Source organism: Physella acuta, unplaced genomic scaffold (genome assembly GCF_028476545.2).
Source record: "Physella acuta isolate Inbredline_101_S28 unplaced genomic scaffold, ASM2847654v3 ptg000661l, whole genome shotgun sequence".
In the NCBI taxonomy this organism is placed as follows: Eukaryota; Metazoa; Mollusca; class Gastropoda; family Physidae; genus Physella; species Physella acuta.
The window spans coordinates 602,456-625,619 of NW_026732180.1; the positions used below are offsets into that span (position 1 = coordinate 602,456).

The 23,164-nt window shown below is 34.0% G+C and overlaps 1 protein-coding gene across 2 annotated transcripts; it reads right to left on the reverse strand.

Moving 5' to 3' along the window:
- Window positions 1-14,345: 14,345 nt before the first annotated feature.
- Window positions 14,346-22,602, reverse strand: LOC131948800 (zinc finger protein OZF-like). 2 transcript variants are annotated; one of them, XM_059310490.1, is made up of 2 exons: window positions 22,518-22,602; window positions 14,346-16,410 (listed from the first exon to the last, which is right to left on the reverse strand). In XM_059310490.1, exon 2 carries the CDS (start codon window positions 16,387-16,389, stop codon window positions 14,659-14,661), a length of 1,731 nt encoding a protein of 576 aa, XP_059166473.1. In that variant the 5' UTR covers window positions 16,390-16,410; window positions 22,518-22,602; the 3' UTR covers window positions 14,346-14,658. The 2 variants fall into 2 exon arrangements, with proteins under 2 accessions (XP_059166473.1, XP_059166472.1); XM_059310489.1 differs by lacking the exon at window positions 22,518-22,602 and adding an exon at window positions 17,065-17,132.
- Window positions 22,603-23,164: the final 562 nt, after the last annotated feature.

A 23,164-nucleotide genomic window follows, 5' to 3' on the forward strand; every position in this document is an offset into this window, starting at 1 on the left:
ACATGTTATCGACATACATGTTTATGTTATGTTCAAACAAGTGTTGTTTTTTTTTTTTAAATCATACAACCGCCGTTTCTCTTATATAATTTCCTTTATTCCTTTTTATTAGTATACTTTTAATTATTTATTTAAATGTATTTAAAACATCAAAACTTTTTATGTATAGGCTACAATTGTACATATAAATATACCAATTAAATACATATATATATATATATATATATATATATATATATATATATATATATATATATATATATATATATATATATATATATATATATATATATATATATATATAAAGAGAGAGAGAGAGAGACAGAGTAATAGAGTGAGTAAGTAAGTTACTGTAAGACTAAAGGTGACAAGTTTCTGTAATTGGGTGACAAAGTGTGAAAGCGTAAGATTGATATATTGATTATATTTTAATTTTCCTTGATTTTAACATTTATTAATCAAATAAGCATTGCATGTTTTATTAGTTATTATTTTTTCTATCTCTAATCCACTACTATTTCATTCACTTTACCAACATGTGTTTTACAACAGTTATGCATTGTCACTTATCTTTGTGGCCCTCAAACATGGACTGAAATTAAAATTATACCATTGAAATATTTTCCATTTGATTACTGAACACTATGAAGTGGGCGAGTGGGTGAAAGTCACTGGAAGCTGATCTTAAATGGCCTTGTTATATATCGAAAAAAAATTTTTCTCAACGAACGCCACTTTTGGGTATTATTAGTACAGTGGTCAAACTGTATTTTCCTAATGTTGTGTTTTGGCTCTTGGATATAATTTATGTATTTATTTCAACCATGGACATATTTATATGTACTCTGTGTATTCAAGTACTCTATTAAACAATGTTTTAAGTTGAATAATCAAGTCTGATGTCACGTGAATTCAATGTGAATTCATCCTTTTATATAGCTATATCTATATCTACATATATATATATCGATGGTCTCGGTCGCAAACCGTCTAACTCCGAAAATGTAAATTTTACAGGAGAGACAAAAAACTGATTATTTCCTTCTCGATCGCTCTAATACAAATTTTTTTTAAAGATATCTCCGAAGACACTCTCTACCGACTATACTGTAGCGTTTTAAAATGTGTTTTGTTGATATTTACAAAACTATAGCAGGTTTAAAAAGATAGACGGTTTGCTCGGTCTAAAATTCTCGGTGCAAACCGTCTATCTGTGCGCGCGCAGACTTAGCTGTTTTGAGCCGAGAATTTCGGTCTCAGCCGCGTTCGTTCGTTTTGTCCAATGAACGTGATGTAGTTATGTTTATGTTTTTAAGTTATAATTAACACTTCATAATATTTAGATTATAGTTTTGGGCTCATATTTTAATTATTTGAGTTTATTCTACATTATGGGGTCAGTTTAATTTTTAATAGAGATGTTTTAGTATGGCTTTATCGCTTTCGAGTGTATTCATTATGTCTTTATTTAGCACTAGACTTGTTAACCGCTGAAGGTTATGCTTTATTTATTACATCCTTCTATTCTCACAGTCTATTTTACTAAATCTGGTGGGTGCTGGGTTTGTAGAATGATAATAGTAAAACCAGAAACCGTATTGTCAGATATATTATGAATGAGACATAACACACTAATCACATTAATACTGACTTAATGTTTACTTATTTTACAAAAATGTAACACAAAAATGTGTTTATTTTTAAAATTTATTATTTGAATAAACGTCACATAAAGAAACATTAAATTGCAACATATTTTTAAAATCAGGGAAATCATCATAAAAAGGTGTGTTTATTACTTGCTTTTAGGTGCTCAAATATCTTTTTTTTTCTGCTCTTGTACAACTTGACAGATGAGATCATAATCTTACGACCCTAGCTTAGCAATAGCCAGCTTTCTGCTAATTCACTTTGAAGTAGACAGTAGCATCAGGCTAGTACTGCAGTGCACGAATATTTGTAGCTTGTATGGTAAGAATGGTCTGTTGAGAGAGGCTGGTATCTTGGAGGGTAAGATTGGTCAGTTGAGAGAGATTGGTCGTTTGTATATTACGACTGGTCTGCTAAGAGAGACTGGTCTCTTGTGAATTACTGGTGCCTTAATGTTACGACTGGTATGTTTTGAAAGGCTGGTCTGTTGAGAGATGCTGGTGCCTTTACGATTTGTCAGTTGACAGATGCTGGTTTCTTGTATGGTAAGACTGGTCTGTTGAGAGAGACTGATATGTTGAGAGGCTGGTCTGTTGAGAGAGGCTGATATGTTGAGAGGCTGGTCTGTTGAGAGAGGCTGGTCTGTTGAGAGAGACTGATATGTTGAGAGGCTGGTCTGTTGAGAGAGGCTGATATGTTGAGAGGCTGGTCTGTTGAGAGAGGCTGATATGTTGAGAGGCTGGTCTGTTGAGAGAGGCTGGTCTGTTGAGAGAGACTGATATGTTGAGAGAGGCTAGTCTTTTGAGAGAGGCTAATCTGTTGAGAGAGGCTAGTCTTTTGAGAGAGGCTAATCTGTTGAGAGAGGCTGGTATGTCGAGAGGCTGGTCTGTTAAGAGAGGCTGATCTGTTAAGAGAGGCTGGTCTGTTGAGAGAAGCTGGTATGTTGAGAGAGGCTGGTCTGTCGAGTGAAGCTTGTATGTCGAGAGAGGCTGATCTGTTAAGAGAGGCTGGTCTTTTGAGAGAGGCTGGTCTGTTGAGAGAGGCTGGTAAGACTGGTATGTTGAGAGAGGCTGGTCTGTCGAGTGAGGCTGGTATGTTGAGAGAGGCTGGTCTGTTGAGAGGGGCTGGTCTGTTGAGAGAGGCTGGTCTGTTATGTGGTAAGACTGGTATGTTGAGAGAGGCTGGTCTGTTGAGAGAGGCTGATATGTTGAGAGGCTGGTCTGTTGAGAGAGGCTGGTCTGTTATGTGGTAATACTGGTCTGTTGAGAGAGGCTGGTCTGTTGAGAGAGGCTGGTCTGTTATGTGGTAAGACTGGTCTGTTGAGAGAGGCTGGTATGTTGAGAGGCTGGTCTGTTGAGAGAGGCTGGTCTGTTATGTGGTAAGACTGGTCTGTTGTGAGAGGCTGGTATGCTGAGAGAGGCTGCTATGTTGAGAGAGGCTGGTATGTTGAGAGAGGCTGGTGTGTTGAGATAGGCTTGTCTGTTGAAAAATTAATCTTAAAAGCATCTACTAAAAACAACTAACCATGTCGTTGAACATGTACGCCAAACATTTTGTATCCTACCATATAAACATTTCTTAACACGTATCTAAACCCTCAATCTAAAGCCAGTAGTGAATTAACAATTATTAAATTTATTGCACATTCTTGTGGAAATATAATTCGAATTATATTGTTTTGATTGATATTTAGATTCTAGAATGAAGATCTAGTTTCAAAGCATTGTGTTAGCCTAAAAAAATGTAAACAAATCAGTTTGGTTATTGAAAATCTGGAAATAGGCTATATTAAACAAATACTATTTGTTTATTATGATTTAAAATGATAAAATGTCATAGAATAGTTGAACATAATTAATCAAATATCCTTACTTATAAGTACTGTGACTGCTGTGCTGTAAAATTGTGTGATTACGGCCTGCGACTGCGTTCCCGATCAAAAGTTTACTGACAAATACAGCGATATTCGTTTTGCGCCGAGATTTTTAGCGCTAGAAATAATAGGCGGTTTGTTCAAATGATTATATCTCAATAATCATTCTACAGATTTCTCTAATATTTTCAGGCATTATGGGGAATCATATTGGCTTTTGATTTATGTAAAAAAAAGAAAATCGAATTTTTTTGAGTTAGACGGTTTGCGACCGAGACCATCGATATATATATATATATATATATATATATATATATATATATATATATATATATATATATATATATATATATATATATATATAATTCTTTAAAGATTAATTTAGCACCCAATTAAGTATAATTTCATGTCAGATTGCATTGTCACTGGGTCTTGACCAACGTGCCAATATCACCATGAAACTTTAGGAAGCTCTTGAGAACACTCCTGGTAAAGTTTCTGTGAAAAATAAACAAAAAAAATGCTTACCAGAATCATAAGGAGTTTTATTGAATTTTTAACATCGGAGGAAATTACCAGGCTTGGATTATTTTACAAAAAAATATTAACGTGGTTGTTTCCCTTTATCCATAATAATTCTACATTAAACTTAAACCGGTATGGGCTACAAATAGACTAAGTTTGAATTTAAAGATTAGTAATACATAAAGTATAAATGCATCGTTACACTTCTAAAAGAAGAAACAATCCAATAAATATATAGACTGCTTTGATGGTATTATTTTCTCAATTCCGTTGGAACAGGAAGGTCTAATAGACCTGAGCAAAACTAACTACTTCACATAATACAACATTAATATTAACTAAAACTAAAACTTAGTAACACACAGTTAATACATTTATTTATCTTCATTTGACGCCACAAAGATATATATGTTAAAAGCAAAAGAAACAACACAAGACCTGGCCAGTCTTTCATATTCAAGAAAACATCACCTGAATTCCTAATACAAGTCAAAAATGACAAGAAAATCAAACTTACATGTTTAGATACAATGAAAACAATACACTGAGACCCTGTCCGAATTTCGCATATCAAGATATTATTTTACAAAAAATATTAACATGTTTTTTTCCCTTTGTTCATAAAAATTCTATAATAAACCGGTATGGGCTACAAAAAGACTAAGTTTGAATTTACAGATTAGTAATACGTTAAGTATAAATGTATCGCTACACTTGTAAAAGAAGAAACAATCCAATAAATGTATAGACTGCTTTGATGGTATTATTTTTTCAAATCCGTTGGAACAGGAAGGTCTAATAGACCTGAAGAAAACTAACTACTTCACACTAATATCTCGGCAAACCAGACCACTTAGCGACTTGAAACATTTACCAATCGATTCCTGCCATAATTTATAACAATATTGCCCAAGAAAGTTTTCAAAAATATCCTTTCGTTCGGTCACAAAAAATTAATTACTACTTTTTTAAACTGAGCATCGTGTAGGCTTTTTTTTCCACCTTTTTTTTCGACTGATAGGGAGGCTAGCATACGCGACGTGGGATCGTTCGCGTCACTGCGCGCGGCAAGAGAGAGAGAGAGGCGAGCTACGCGTCGCTCGTTTTTTTCCACGTGCTAATGTTTACAAACAAGAGTGCGGGTTTTAATCATAGTCAAATACTGATATAAACGTTTTAATATTTGGGCACCGTTGCTGAATATATGATTTATCTCGATTTAAAATTGTTATGGAAACATAAGGAAATTGCGCTTAAATTGTGACTAGACTTTTTATTAACTTGTTTTTCAGTAGGCTTACACTATCTAAACGACTCATATCTTTTTAGCCTACCCATTATATATATATATATATATATATATATATATATATATATATATATATATATATATATATATATATATATATATATATATATATATATATATATATATACAGTGTTTCTTCCAGACTTTTTTCTCCGGGGGGGCACTTGAAATTTTCGGGGGGGCGGTAAACTTTCTTCGGGGGGGCGGACACTGTTAAAAGTATATATTTTCTATATAAATTAAATAAATTTCATTTCGTTCGGGGGGGCGGTAAAAATTTTTCGGGGGGGCTTCGCCCCCCCGAAGAGATGCCTGGAAGAAACTCTGTATATATATATATATATATATATATATATATATATATATTAGAAGACTGTCTTACTAAATTCTAAATTAAATCAATTCATTGCAAAGTATATCCATCATGAAACAACAAACCACACAGAGATAGGCTCGAACTCATTTCTGGCTTGGAATAATCGTTTTAAAATTTCTTATTTATAAATTATGAATAGTGTTCCTTCTTATTTGGCAAGTCGGTCAAAGACTATGAATGATGGAAACTTGATAGGTGTTATGGTTGCCCGCGTTCTGTTTTTTTTTTTCATTTATTCTATCAATTTGGAATTAATTCCTTTTTATAGCTAAGTCATTTATATTTTTAATTCGCTTAGTAAAAAAACTGTTTTAATTAGTTTTAACGGCACGCCAATTCGACTATTTAAAGAAGAGAATAAGTCATGGAAGTGGTTTAAAGATTTGCATATCTTTCATACACTACAATTTGTTTAGTTATTTTCTTCTCTACGCAACAGAGTGTTATAGTTACTGTAGAACAATCACTGCTGCAATCGATTAGTTTTTTTTGTTTTTTTCATAACCACTAGTCTATTAAGGTGTAAAAAATATTATTTTTTGTCAGATTTTGCCCCCCCCCCCCCTCCCTAAACGGGCTGCGTTATGCGCCGACTCAAAAAGGGCGCACACGTGATTGGTAATAATATAAAGAGATCATTACTGAATTTTATACAGTCCTAAATAAAGAATGTTGACTGCTACTTGGCATTATAGACTTATTTAATTGTTTTCTACGTCAATTATGTGACACCAAAATAATAAAGCGGGAGTGATCTCCCCTAAACTTTCTCGAATATTCTTATAGAGTCCTTGCAAACACGTGACCTAAATCACGTGATACCTACGCCCGCCGCCATAGTGGTGTACACCAGACGTAAACACAATCAGCTGTTCACCAGCGCTGGACGTGTTCACCAGCGCTGGACGTGTTCACCGTATGTAAAGAATCGCGCCCGCGGAAAAGGAAAAATATGTTAAAAAACTTGAACTCTTAGGAATTGAAGATCCTTATACAGTTATTGACAGTTTCGTGGATAATATAAATATGTGGCCGAAATTTCTAAATAAAAATACTGTTAGTAATACCGTTTGCGTTTAGAGTTTAAGTAGACAAATCTGATCAAATGCAGTAATGTATTATAGGTTATCTACTGTAGCAAACGTGAGACCACTTAACTTCTACAAAACCCACACTTCAACGACTAATATAATCCATGGGTAATAACCAATCTGGGTAGCATGTTATACAATTTATAAGACCCTTATAATCCAGCAGGGAAGTGATCAGACACATTAATACTGATGTTCAACCCTCATGATGGCTGCCCCCACCTGTATCTAGCCCACAATAAAACCAAAGAGGAGTCTGCCCTGTCCTCCCCTGAAAATGTCTCACCTCCGTGATACCAAGCCCCACAGAGATAGTATTTCTTATATAATTTTGACCCTCAGGGCCCAGCAGGGAGAACAAAGGGGAAAGTCCCACTGCTCTCCCCTCAACATTTCTCACCTCGATGTCATGTTATGTCATTTATAGCACACATGGCTTATCAGGGGAAAGCATTAAGAATCTTAACTCTGGACAGCTACACACTAGTATACTAGCTACACACTAGGTGCCTACTGTAAACTACTAGATCTAGACTGTAGGCCCTATGTAGACTACAATTGTAGACTGGGTCCATTGTTATTATTCTAAACCATCTCACTTATAATGTTTCTAGCTTGATTTGTTTCTTTTATAAACAGTGCATTTTAAAAAAATTAGCCTAATCATTAACCAAATAATAATAATGTGGTTATTTGTTGTTGGCTGGTATGATCTAGATTGTACTACTAGGCTACAAAAACTTAGTAGACCAATTACTATATATGAATTTGAATTTAATTAAACTCAGTCCAGTATCAGATACATATTGCTGTAAAAAGACAACAAAGTAGGTAGGCCTTAGTAATTTATTAAAGCCTTCTACTACAGTAATATCAACTACATGCTTGTATAAACTTTTTACAATTTAATTTAAGTAGCAGATTCTAGATATAAGTCTAGTCATACAATCTATTTCAATTTCAGAAAATTTCGTTTGCTAAAAAATGATTAGATTATAGAGCGAGATTTTAGATCTTAGAGACAAATAAATGCTTTATTAGGCCTATTATGACTACTTTTGATTTATTATGGGTGTATTTTGAATCGAATGTAGATCTAAATTTTGTAATTAAATTTAAGTAAAGAAGTAGATTCTAGATTCTATGTTTACCCAGCGGAGTCAGCACCCTAAATCCAGAATCTAGATCTGTGGTCCGAATTTTGTTTACGCCATGTTTAGAGCTAGATTCTAGATCTAGATATTAAAACACTATTATTAGGCCTACTATTAGATTTTATTCTTCTTATTATTACTTTTGACTTTGTCTTTTATTAATAGTTATCTTTTATAATTAAAATGAAATTTATTATTTTACTGTCCTTACCTGAAACAAAGTATCGAGAACTGCATTTGATCAGATTCGTCTACTTAAACTCTAAACGCAAACAGTATTACTAACAGTTTTTTTATTTAGAAATTGTGGCCACATATTTATATTATCTACGAAACTGTCAATAACAGTATAAGGATCTTCAATTCCTAAGAGTTCAAGTTTTTAACGTATTTTTCCTTTTCCGCGGGTGCGGTTCTTTTCATACAGTGAACGCGTCCAGCGCTGGTGAACACGTCCAGCGCTGGTGAACAGCTGATTGTGTTTACGTCTGGTGTACACCACTGTGGCGGCGGGCGTAGGTATCACGAACGGACGTGACGTCATATGAAAGGACTCTATATTACACTACGAAATTTTGATAAATCTGGATTTACAACTTTTGCCCGATTAAAATAAGTGCCATAAACTCTGTGTATGATGAAGTACTATGGTGTAAAACGGTGAAAACTGTCAAAATTTCATGTGATTTTTGTGCACGATTACAATATTTCCTCTATATTCTGTACACGAGAAAGTAGAAAGGCAGTCATCTCTTAGGGGGGGGGGGGGGGATCCCCCGAAGAAAGTTTACCGCCCCGAACGAAATGGAATTTATATAGAAAATATATACTTTAAACAGTAACCCTCCCCCCCAACTGAAATTTTAGCCAGTCCGCCGTCCGCCCCCCCCCTCGAAAATTTCACGTGCCCCCCCCCCCCCCCCTCGGAGAAAAAAATCTGGAAGAAATACTGGTAAAAAAGTGTCATGATCTTTTCAAATAAGGGAGGTGGGTGCGTATTTTCAGCAACGCGAATACATATATATATAGGTCTGGGCACCTAAATATATTGCTACGCCTTTGTATATAGTTAATGTAATCTAATCACGTTATCAATTATTAGGTATTTTTTAATAATTGCGATTTCATATTTTTGCGCACCCCTGCGGACAGCGCCCTAGGCGACCGCCTAGTTCGCCTTATAGGTAGCGCCGGCCCTGATGCCCAACAAACTAATATTAATTTTAAGTTTTAGTAATCATTTATAAAATACGAGCCGACCCGCGGCATATTATACGCCTCTGTTTAGTTGTTTTATTTTCTACTTTTCAGTAATTCATAATTTGTGAATTCGACAGTACCAATGCTGCCACTGAAAATATTTGTTTTATAACACTATCAGTAGGTCGTTAAGGATGATACCCCCCCCTCCCCTCCTTTCCCCAAACCCCTACTAATAATATTCCGCACTATTATGCCCATTTTATTTGGCGTTCACTTGGTGTGCTATACTTTTTTCTATGGGATTTTATTCTATTTTAAAAAGTTTAAGTATTCAAAATGAATTAAAAAGCATGGCTATATCCTAAATACCAAGCAACACTTCCTAGATGAATCAACCTCATCTGATTCTGCTGGTAGAACTGTCAGGCATTAATAATAATTACAAAATATTGACCAGTGGAGAGTATGAAAACTATACCACAAGTTGTTGGTTTGGAAAATCGGAATCCATCAGATAAAATGATTGTTTTCCAAGCGCAAATGGGAAATGATTAGTATACACAGTGGAATATTCTGAATCACTGCCTTAGAATAGTATGCTCAGCATGAATAACTAGGACAGACTATTCAAACCCAGGTTTTAAATCCCTGATTTTCCCACCTAAATTAAATTTTAGCATTCACTCTACCTCCTTTATTGTTTTTTTTAAACAGCACCAACTCTTAGAATGCAACAGCAGATGGTTAAGTATAATTTTACAAATATAAACCAGAAGAAAGTTAATATTTTAGTTAGACGACAACAAATCTGGACAAGCTCAGATTGCAATGGTCTTGCTATGATGTATGCTATACGGTATACGAGTATACGCCTACACTATTCACATCTAAACCAAAGTGAACTCACAGTGGCCCTAGCTAGACCATGTCGATATTTTTCTCGTGCTAACGAGTAAAACGTTAGCGGGGGTAAATGGAGCAACGATGTTTTTAAATGGCGTGTTTAAAAATCTAAACCTTGAAATGATATAAATTAAAAAAAAAACACACCTATGCAAATAACAGTTAAAAGAAATCGCCTTGAGGTGTGTGTGGAGGGGGGGGGGGTAGGGAGTGAGTGAGTGGGAGGTAGTTACATTAACTCAACTGACCAGTCGTATTTCCCTATATAAATTATCTTCTATATATATAATTCTCTTCTGGGAGCCGTTAGAAAACAAGCTGCAAGCGCGCGCCTTGCAATCCCCTCTCTTCCTCTCTATCGCTAACACCTCCACCCCCCCCCTGACATGGTCACATGGTCAGGTGAGTTGTAGTTCACGCTAAATGTTTAGTTTGGTGACGGCTATTAGGGGCAGATAATTCAGTTTGAAGCTATTTTAAACTTAGAGGAGGTAACTAAGAGGAGACTGCTTTCAGGGGGGGGGGGGCGGATGGGGGTTTAGTGTTTTAAAGCAAATATTTTCAGTGGCAGCATTGGTACTGTCGAATTCACAAATTATGAATTACTGAAAAGTAGAAAAACAACTAAATAGCGGCGTATAATATAATATTTGTATTTTATGTCAAAAACAGGGTAATTTCAACACAAATTTTAGGGTACTAAACCTCTTTACATTTGGCTAAAAATAACGAGCCTCATCTGCCCGAGGCAATTGACTCCGATTTCAGCCTGCTTTTCTTTTTGGATTTGCTTCCATAGCCTTTGTCCAACCAAGAACAAACTACAAGGCAGCAGTTGTTTAATTTTGGAGTTGTCTCTCCTAGAAGAGTGGCTGTCCCCAGCTAACGAGCCTCATCTGCCCGAGGGTTCGAACTCGAGACTTTTCGGTTTAGCTTTACCGACTCGACCACGCCGACCCCATAGAGTATGGATAAGACAGGTTACTATAGACGGGGCTATTTGGGGCCCCGGGCCTCCCGTGTTCGGTTTGGCGCCTACGTTCGTTTAAGTGAGTGCAAAAGACTATGAATAAGTTGGGGTATTATAGTCGTTTATTAAGCTGAAACAGTCGAATCCGGGCTAGACTGTGAGCACTTTGCGTTTATGTTCGCGTTAGTGTTTTCTTTGTGTTTAGGTTGGGTTTGCGTTAGTGATTGCGTTTTGATTTGGTTCGTTTGTGTTTTTTTTCTTTGGGTTTGTGTTTGTATTTGGTTTTGCGTTTGGATTTGGTTTGTTTTCGTTTGCTTTTTCGTTTGTGTTTTTTCTTTGGGTTTGTGTTTGTGGTTGGTTTTGCGTTTGGATTTGGTTTGTTTTCGTTTGCTTTTTCGTTTGTTTTTTTCTTTGTGTTCGTATTGGTGTTTGTGGTTGTGTTTGTTGTTAGGTTTTTGTTTTCGTTTGTATTTGTTATTGTGTTTGCGTTTTGGTTTTGGTTGGTTGTGGTTTGGGTGGGCAATGCCGGGTTTATGATGATTACTAAACACACAGGTAATGGTCTTTAGTAGAAAGTTTTTCACAGAAGCCAGAGCAGGGCCTGGCCGGTTAGTATATATATATATATATATATATATACATTTAAATAAATTATAAAAAAGTATACTGATACACAAGAATACATAAAATTATGTGAGAAACAATGGTTCTATAAAAAAAAAATTAAATTAATATAATATAAACATTTATTTCTGAAACTGCATTGTACAAGATCAATTTTGCAACAAAAACGTCATCGAACCTACCATGGTGTAGAAGACATAATTTCTTCATCTGTTACATATACATATGTATATATTTATATAAATATACAAGGTAATCTTAAATGATGATTAATGACATCCATTCTTACCTTGAAGTGCGTTTTCTTTTGTGTGAATATTTATAAATTATTGTTGAAAAATTTAATAAAATTAATTTTCAACTTTGCATTAACTTCATTATTAGTGACATCACACAAATGAAATACAGGCTGATGTTACAAATCTTTACAACAATAATCCTCAAAATTTAAAGAAGTTTAAAAAAAAACCATTGTATCTGCTAATTTTTAAAATGAAATGTTAAAATAACCAGTAGACCCAGGGGCGTAGCGAGGGGGGGGGGGGGGGGGGGAGGCTGACCGCACCGGGTGACACCATTTAGGGAGGTGACACCAAGGCAAAAATAGCCAAATATATAGAGAAAAACTTGAGGAGGGGTGCAAATCGAAAGTTTGAGGGGGCGGTGCAAATCGAAAATTTAAAAGTTTGTCCCCGGGAAGGGCCGCTAGGACTCTGGGGGGGGGGGGGTGACACCATTTAGTGCCGCACCGGGTTACACCCGACCTCGCTACGCCACTGAGTAGACCTATTACTTTCTATTACAAAAATACTAGAATGATGAGGATTATAGGCCTATCCTGTATAAGACACCTATTGACCATCTTTCTAAGTATAGTTTTTATGACAAATGTCACTTTCAAGTGGCCTAAGCCCAGAATGACACTTTTGATGTCGATATAAATTAGACTTATAGGCAAATTTTTTATGCCACACATCACATTCATAAGGTCTTAATTTTAAATGAATCTTTTCATGTATAAAGAACTTTGCTGACTAAACTTTTTATGACACAAATCACATTCATGTCTTTTGTCTCCTGAATGAATCTTTTCATGTAAAGATAAATAACTTTGCCGACTAAACATTTTATGGCACACATCACATTCATATGGCTTATGTCCAGAGTGAATAATTTTGTGTGTATTTAAACTAGATTTATGAGCAAACTTTTTATGATACACATCACATTCATATGGTTTCTCATGTAAATGAGTCTTTTTATGCTGAGATAAATGACATTTAAGATTGAAACATTTCTAACAAACATCACATTCATATGGCTTGAGATTAGAATGTGTATTTTTATCGTCAGATAAATTACTCTTCATAGTGAACTTTTTATGACACACATCACATTAATGTGGTTTTATTTTTGCATGAATATATTTATGTTGAGATAAAAGATATTTATTATTAAAATTTTAATGACACACATCACATTCATAAGGCTTAAGTCTAGAGTGAATAATTTTGTGTCTATTTAAATGAGATTTATAAGCAAACTTTTTATGACACACATCACATTCGTTGCATCTGTCTTCAGGATGTAATTTATGCAGAGAAAACTTCTTGATTATTTTCATTAGCTGTTTTGCATGACTGTTCATAGCACCTTGTTGTTGATGAAAATCATACCCATATGAATTCTTTCTTGTGTGAGTTTTCATATGTTGTGTAATATGATCAAAGTGAGTAAAGCTTTGACAACACATATCACACTTATATGTCTCCAGTCCCTTATCCCTGAGCTCATACATTGTTGGAAAATTATCAATAACTTCTTTATGCAATTCCTTGAGTTCTTTTTAATTAAACTTTTTATGACACACATCACATTCATATGGCTTCTCATGTAAATGAGTCTTTTTATGCTGAGATAAATACCTTGTAAGATTGAAATGTTTCTGACAAAAATCACATTCATATGGCTTGAGCCATGGTGGATTAGGTAATTAACAGTAGTAGTTAAAAAATTGAAGCTAATCAAAAATGCTGTTAGATAAGCATATACCTAGACTACTACTCATGCTACAATAGTGGCAAAGAAATTGGGTTCAGGATATGTAGATTTCCTTTATACAAAAACATAAGCATTTAGTATGTTTTATCAGCACTTTTGGTGAAATTCATAAAAACCACACCATTAAATATGGCTTCCTAAGAACCAGACTTTTCCGATTCCACTTTATAAAATGTTTACAAAAAAGCTTGAAATTTAGCTTTCCTTAACATTTCTATGTAAAGCATTTGGAGATAGAAATGAAATGGTTGTATAATTAAAGAAGGAGAAATTTTTACCATGACCCTTTGTCAGATTTAGAATAAAATCCTGTAGAAATCTTAAAGAAAGTGAAAAATGCAGTCCGAACAGTTTGTCAAATTCAAACATATCATACCTAACCATCTATACAGATAGATATATATAAACTATAACCATATATTATATCAATTTTAGTTTTAATATAAACAATATATTTGCTTCAATTTATATGTAGAAATTGATTACATTCTTTCAAATATATTGTATCTTTCCATCCATTTGTTTATATATATATAAAAATATAGGAGGTATTCCTATATATATATATATACTTTTAATAGCCATCATAGAAATGATCTCAAATAATTAAAACAATAATCCTAACAAATTAAACACTTAAGTTAAAAAACACCAGCTTGTATTTGCTTATCTTTAAAATAAAATGTCTAGATAACCAATATATTTGTATTACTCTCTAGAACAAATTATACTATGATGAAGACTATATCATGTATGCAACACTTAACAACAATGACAATTTTTTTAATGATAAACACCAAATTCAAAGTTATGTGTTCTGTATCCACATTGTGACCTCAGTGCAAAATTCATCATTTTAGCATAAAGATTAGTGGTCCTTTAGAACAAAAATTTTATGACCAACATCAAATGGAGGTGACTAATTTCCTGAATGAGACTTCTTATGATGAGAAAGAGAAGATTTCCAAGAAAACATTTTATGACACACATCACATTCATGTAGAACGCCTGAATGAGTCTTTTTATGCTCCAATAATTCACCTTTCCGAACATAGTTTTTATGACAAACATCACATTCATGTGGCCTGAGCCCAGAATGAGACTTTTTATGTTGAGATAAACCTGACATATAAGCATACTTTTTATGACACACATCACATTCATATTGTTTCTCATGTAAATGAGTCTTTTTATGCTGAGATAAATACCTTTTAAGATTGAAACATTTCTGACAAACATCACATTCATATGGCTTGAGATTTGAATGTGTTTTTTTATGGTCAGTTAAATGATACTTCCAAGTGAACTTTTTATGACACACATCACATTCATGTGGGTTTAGTCCATAGTGAATATTTTTATGTTGAGATAAATCAAACTTCCGAGCAAACTTCTTATAACACACATCACATTCATAAGGTCTTAATTGTAGATGAATATATTTATGTTGAGATAATTGAATTTTTCGAAAAAACACTTTATTGCACACACCACATTTATGCAGATGAAGTCCAAGATGAATTTTAATATGTCTAGATAAACTAGTCTTTTCAGTAAATTTTCTATGACATAAATCACATTCATATGGTCTGTGTCCTAAATGTTTATATTTATGTACTTCTAAATAACCTTTCTGACTAAACTTTTTATGACACACATTACATTCATGTGGTTTAATTCCAGCATGAATATTTTTGTGCATAATTAAACTATTCTTCTGAGCAAAGTTTTTATGACACACATCACATTCATGTGGTCTTCTTAGTGCATGAGTATATTTATGTTGAGATAAAATAGATTTATGATGAAAACTTATATGGCACACATCACATTCATATGGCTTATGTTCAGAGTGAATAATTTTGTGTCTATTTAAACTAGTTTTATGAGCAAACTTTTTATGACACACATCACATTCATTGCATCTGTCTTCAGGATGTAATTTATGCAGAGAAAACTTCTTGTTTACTTTCTTAAGCTGTTTTACATGCCTGTTCATAGCACCTTGTTGCTGAGGTATATTATACCCATATGAATTCTTTCCTGTGTGAGTTTTTATATGATGTGCAATAAGATGAAAATGAGTAAATCTTTGACAACACATCTCACACTTATATGTCTTCAGTCCCTTATCCCTGAGCTCATACATTGTTGGAAAATTATCAATAACTTCTTTATGCAATTCCTTGAGTTCTTTTAAATCATGATGAAGATCTGATTTTAAAACTGTAAAATTTTCAATAAAAGCATCTGAATCTGGTAAATATTCAAGCTGTCTTTTAACATCTAAGCTATTTTCGTTTTCACCCTTAAATGTTAAAAATGTTAAGATATCCTTTTTCATAACATCACACCTTAAAAATTCTGTTGAAACATTTGGTTTTATATCTTTAGAATAAGAAAATGTTTCATCTGATTGTTGATCTTCTGAAGTTGAAGATGCAACTGTTTCATTTGACTTGTCTTCAAAAGGTGAAGATTGTGATGATATATTTTGTTTGACAACATTTGAAATTGAAGTTAATGTTAAATTTGGTTTCACATCTTCTAAAGTTGAAATAGCCAATGTTACATCTGATTTTAAATCCATAAATTGTATTGTTTGGTCATTTGATTCCTGTTTAACCACAATTGCACTTTGTATAGACATGGCTGATTTTCCCAGTCTGTTCTGCAAAAATTTAAATAGATGGCTAAAAAAGAGAAAATAAAAATAGACATGAAAGGTGTTCTAAACATCAAATACTAGGATATATGTATTTAACAAAACCATTGCGCAGCATTGCAATTGTGCAGCCTTGAGGGAACATAGCTAGTGATATTGTGTAATGTTTAAACAGCCTTCCTAAAGACATAATGTAGTTCTAATAGTAATATATACATACATATATATCCTCTTTCAGCTCTAGATGCAGTTTTTTTTTAAGGTTTAAAATTTTGCCGAACATTCTTCCCCTTAATTATAATTTTGGGGTAGTTAGAATCAGGCGGTACAACCTGTCTATTTTTATAGTGCACATTGTATTTAATTTCGTTATTATTCTAATACAAACTATTAAATATATACAGGGGTGCCACTCATTTTTTAAATTAATCCTGAAAATCAATCCCAAAATCTTACGAGTCCGAAACTTAAAATTTTTAAACCCTAAACTAAACTTCGCAAAGAATTTCAAAATAAAATGGATTAGCCAACTGTTAAGTAACAAATGTTTTGCAAACTTCTTATCTTGCTATTGAATAATAAGCCCACTATTTGCACGACCCCTAATAAGATTGTCACTGCAGACTTTAATTATCAACAGCCAAAACAAAAACCTATTACCCAATTAACCACCAATGGCGTCATTAATAAATGATGTCACGCTTTCTTTGAACGATTTTTATCTCCCCCCTCCCCTCAATAACAAAAATCCAGACCCTGCCCTCTAAAAGCGTACCAGCCTGTTTCTCAATGGTGATTACGTCATGTCTAAAAATAAAAGTTCAATCTAATAATGGCACATACACTAGCACCAATTTGGTTGAGTCTAGATTAGTATTTAGAATTTTTACAAAGCTCAAAGTTGACCAATTTTTACGTTTGGTCTTCATTATTGGGAGCAAACTTAAATTTTTTTCCTGGCATAGATAGTACTATCATCTAAAAATAACTTGAATTACACAGAAAAACAACCATATTTCATGAAGTAATTATTTTTAAAGTTAATGTTGACTTGAACAAAGCAAAAAAATTGTCAAATTGTATGCCATATGTATGAGGTAGCCATATTGTTGTTAGCAACGACCAATCCTTTTTAGGCTTGTGAGCATCGCTAGAGTAACTAACACTATCTGATAGTATTACTCGGAGGCGTGGCCGGTTGCTAACAACAATATGGCGTACAGACTGGATGCATGATTTCCGACGATTTTTCGTCTTAGTTCCAGTTACCATCTTAGAATTACTGTTTAAAATGTTTACCACGAGCAAAATGGCGGGATTTTCGTGTTATAACAAACCATAGGTGGCAGGGTTAGATATGCCAGAAAAGCATTTTAAAATTTAGTTTGGAGAAAGGAGGTTAAATTCAAAAGTTGGTTTCATTAAAATTGATAGACTTTGAAAAATATCAACTTTGTAGTTACAAAAATGAAAATAGAAGTAAAGCATTATTCAGGGTTCATGCTCAAAAGTTCAAATAAAATTCCAGGAGTTTTCCAGGAGTTTAAAAAAAATTCAAGGAGATTTTAAAAACAAAAATAAACCCAATTTGTACATTTAAAAAAAAAGCGTACTTAGTAATATATTTAATTAGCTAAGCCAATGCAAAATTTAATTTCAGTAAAAGTAAAACAATATATTAGTTACATATTAGGATAGAGGCTATCAATCTGACTACAGACCAGTTTGAATTTTCAAAATCTGACCATAAACAAAAAAGTTATGATTTTTTTTTTGTCATTAAAAAAAATAGATTTTTCAAACAAGCGGGATAGACCCTGAAAGAGGAAAAATACTGGGAGGGTATGGACCAAATTTTAAAGAGTTTTTCACTATAAAAGAGGTATAAATGCAAGTAGACTTCACCAATTAATATCATTTCTTGATATTTTATTGATTTTTGGATGCCAAATCCAATGATGCTAGGCTAGTCGGCCAACCCGATGAACGTGTCAGACGAATATTATGTAATTTCAGAGACAAAAGTCTGGCAAGATTTCTTGATCTATGCCCAAGGATTAGTAACATCAGCTCCACAAAGTGAAGGGGGAAGGGAGGTGGGGTATGAAACCACCGTACGAGTGTTACACAACATCAAAGGCGCCGACCGTCGGCTTGTCGCGTCACGGAGTAGTGGGGGCGGGTTGAGGTTATGGATGTTACATTGGGTGTTACATACCGTGTAGGATGGTCAGTGTCTTCCCCCACCAACCCCAGCCCATTTTGGTCGATTTGGCAAGCCAGTATTAAGCGTATTACAATTATTAGTCAACCGAAAAGAAGAGCCACTGGAAAAATTTAATTTATTTTCTATAGCCATTTTTACGAAAAATTAATGTATAAAATAAAATAATGAAACGTTACGCAAATCAGCATTGTTTGATCGGGTCGCAGCTATCCGGGTTTTTTAAAGAAGATTAATTTTGACAATTAGTCCTGAGCCGTAAATACTACTACAACTTTTTTTTTGCTGTTTCAATAGTTTAAGACAAAGTATTGAAACATGCCTGTCTACTTTAAAAATCCAATAGCCGACAAGTCAAACACGGGAACACATGTATCTATCTTTAGAAATTGTTTATAGTATCATCCAATCGGGTCAATCGCCTAGCGTCACGTGATCACACACTCGGCTGTGCCACACGGTGTGTAGATCACGGCAGTGCGATTCAGTCGGACGACGGCCGATGCGTTTATTTTTATTTTCGTCCCATTTAAAAACTACTATTCAATTATTGGCGGAACAAAATCAAATAATTTCGGTCGGATTTTGCGCCGCGGGTTAATAAAATTTCATGAGATTTCAGGGGATTTTTAAAATTTCAGGAGAATTCCAGGAGGTTTTTATATTTTTTCAAATTCCAGGAGAATTCCAGGATATTTTTACGTTTTTTAAGATTCCAGGAGTTTTCCAGGACCTCCTGGAATTTCAGGAGGCCGCACGAACCCTGATTATTAAGTCTATGTAAAAAGAAAGCAAATTAATTTTCAAATTTTTATCACTAAAAATAAAATAATAACAAGCAAATTCTGTTTTAATGAAGGTCACGGGTCAAGTTTATTTTTTCCTTCTGTCAAGTTCAATGGAGGGTGCCACAGACTGACCTGACTTTGGAATTTTTTTCAGTAATAATGACTTTGCACAGAAAGTTAAAATATGCTAAATTAGCTAAGTTTACTTGTGTTCTAGCTATTAATGATACATTTATAATTAAAAAATCATTCTGTAATTCTCATCAAAAAGCCTATTTAGCCGGTTCGTTGCTTAGATGGCTGGATTGACCTCTCACCCTGAAACGTCACACGTCGTTTTCTGACGGTATTTACGTTTATTTTAGGGGTCCTATCCACGACGAATGAAAAAACTGTTAATCTTGCAAATTTTCATCATTATTTTAATGCAACATGCTAATAAAATCGATAATATGCCTTAGAATGCCAGAAAAAATGGAGAGATGAGAGGATTTCTAGTGGAGCGCTCTCCGTAAAAACTGAACTGCCGCTAAAAAAGACCGACCTCCGGGTAAAACGGCCCGACAGACTCTAAAATAATATATAATTGAGTTATTTACCTTGTATATTTACATTATTATTGATTCTGCTTTCCAAAACCGTATCCCAAAATGAGGTACCCACGCTGACATTTCTATCCGCTATTTTTAGTATCATGATGTCATTGTTACGCTAGTTACCTCACAGAAACAACTAGTTTTTGTTTTTGCGGAATGAACTGTTAAGTCTAGTATTTTAATTATAATTCAATTGTAGCATGTGCGGAAAAAGTAAAATTATGGACATTATTATTGTATTAGTAATTTTATTAGTATATTCATTTTTTCTTCACTGTGGACCGACAGTTGCTGCATTCGTGACCGGTGGTTAACCTCGTCAACGCTGCGTGGCCTATTCGTTTATATAATCAGTGATGCTCGTTCAGTGGCCTTTTCAGAGCTAGGCCTAATTACCGGCGATTTTTAGACTTAATTGATCGGCCGTTAGCCTTTTTCATTGCTGCGTATTTTAAAAAATGCTCGTTCAGCGGCCTTTTTTTGCGCTAAATTATCTGTTTACGGGCATTTTAAGCATTTATTTATTTATTTTTTAAGCTAGACGTAGATCTAGTTAAAAAATTTTTTTTTTATATAGCTGGCTGTCTAGCATGCCTGATATGTGAATTTTAAAAAAAAATGACAGAACTTTAAAAAAAAAAAAAAATGACCAGAAGTAGGGAAGTAGGTCTCATTTTCAATTGGCTAGAAGAAGGGGGAGGGGGGGGGGAGATAGAGAGAGAAGTGAAGACACCGACCATCTCGTGTACGCGTGTTCATTCTATGACGTGTACTATAGGCCTGCTGAACTCACAGTGACCCCGCGACCGTGGTGGGATTTTTCATCCACAGGATAGTAAACGTAAGCAAGCAATCACGCGAGTGACGCTGTTTGGAGATTTTTTTTTTTTTAAATCACATATGTCATGTTTTCAAGATGAAAAAAAACAATGTAATGTAAAAAAAAATACTACACTGTTGACTCAATATAATGTGAATTGAGTGTAAAATGTATCTGTATTTATAAACTATCATAACTAGTACTATCATATTATTTTAAGCATATTTATTATTTAAAATTATAATTTGCAATAAAAATATTTATTATGGTCATTTGATTTATGCAGGTGTTCATTATTTCATAAAATGGTATGAATAACATGTAGAATAGAATTAATAATAAAATACGAAATAACTACGCGTCTCGCAAAGCGTGGCCCCTAAAGAATATACTACGCGTCTCGCAGGTTTGATTTACCATCTTGTAATTGAAAATGCTTACTTTAGAAATTTCTATCACAACCGCTGTGGTTGAGTCAAAAGTGAGCCAGCTGTAGTCTGAAATTCGTAGACCCGGAGTTAGAGTTCGAACCCGGGTTTTTTTTTTTACATTTTTTTTCATATTGAAAATATGACGTAGACTATGATTTTTTTTTTAAATAAAACTTCCAAACATCGTCACTGTCGTGATTGCTTGCCTTGCGTTTACTATCGCATGAGTGGAAAATCCCACCACGGTCCACGGTCGGCGAGGTCACTGAGTTCAGCAGGCCTAAAGCATACGTCATAGACGTTCACACAAGATCGTCTGTCTTAACTTCTCTCTTCCTCCCACCCCCCCCCCCCCACTCAAGCAAATTGGATTTTTTTTAAGTTCACGTAGGATAAATAATATAGACTTAGATCTACTATCACGCATGCTAGATAGCTAGGCCTAAAGGTTAAAGGAGTTTGATTTAGCTAGGTTGCTGCTAGATCTAGGACTATCATGATATCATCTGACCTCACAAACTTCCCTTGACACTACAAGACTATACTGCACTGTTATTTTTTACAAGTACTAGACTCTTAGGTGTTGAAATAATATAGAGATCTAAAAAAAACACTTAAACTCGATCTAGATCTATGTCAACATTTAATTGTTACCACGAAAAAAATATTGGGCAGTCCACTGATATCTGTTTTTTTAGATCGCGTGCCACCTAGGGTAAAGATTAAGCGTAACGCGGAGCGAACCGCGCAAATGCGGCCAATAAAATAACTAGATCTAGTTTTATTATCAACCAGTTGCTTTTTGTTATTTTCCGGTGAGTAAATAACCTAAGCTGACGTAATTACCATGGCGGGAATGAAAAGCTCGTGTACACAAGTCCACGACGTAATGTTATGCCGGTAGAGGTGCAAGAATGCTTCTTCGTCATTCACTTTCCATTCTCCGATAATTTTTAAATTCTCTCTTTTCTCGTCAACCAAGTAAGCTAGATATTTAAATGTGGTGTCAAATGTTCTCTTAAGGGGTAAGGAAGTTAATGGTGTATTTGAAATAACAGAATATTTTATTTTAAAAAATCCATAATTTAACCTTTTATTTAGTACGTAGCCTAAGAAAATCTACTAGGCCCTATCTGAAGTATCTGTTTTAATTTTATTACTACTAGATCTATATACTATACGTACAGAAAAAGTTAGCCCATGGCAAACAAACATTTAAAAAATAGGAAAATAAAATGACTAGATCTAGCTTACCAAGCTTAATAGAAATGATTTGACAAGGTTAAATATAGCTCGTGCGGTGCCGACTTCTGCTGTACAACTTTCCTATCCCTTCAACCTCTGCCGGAAACTGACTTCCACTTACTTCGCACACTACACGTAAACAAATAGTCCCTAGATCTAATTCACAGATAACAAACAATACGCCACGAAACATACGACAGAATTATACAAAAAGACATTTTATATAGATCTAACATTGACAACAATATAACAAAATATATACAAACTAAACGTAGACAGCAACATAAACAATTATACAGCGGCGCCATAATACAGGACTACATAACTAAAAAAAAGAAGAAAATAATAAAATTTTTATTAAATACAAAAAAAAGTTTTTAAAAAAATTTCATAAAAAACGTTTTAATAGCAAGCTTTTATGTAATAATGCACTAAAAAGTAGAAAATAAATTATAGACTACTATTTAAATAACTAAAAAGAAAAGCGTGGGTCACTTTAGTATCTATTGGATACCTTCACAAATGTTTAGGAAGACACCCACGCTTTTCTTTCTAGTTATTTAAATAGTAGTCTATAATTTATTTTCTACTTTTTAGTGCATTATTACATAAAAGCTTGTTATTAAAACGTTTTTTTATGAAATTTTTTGTCAGTA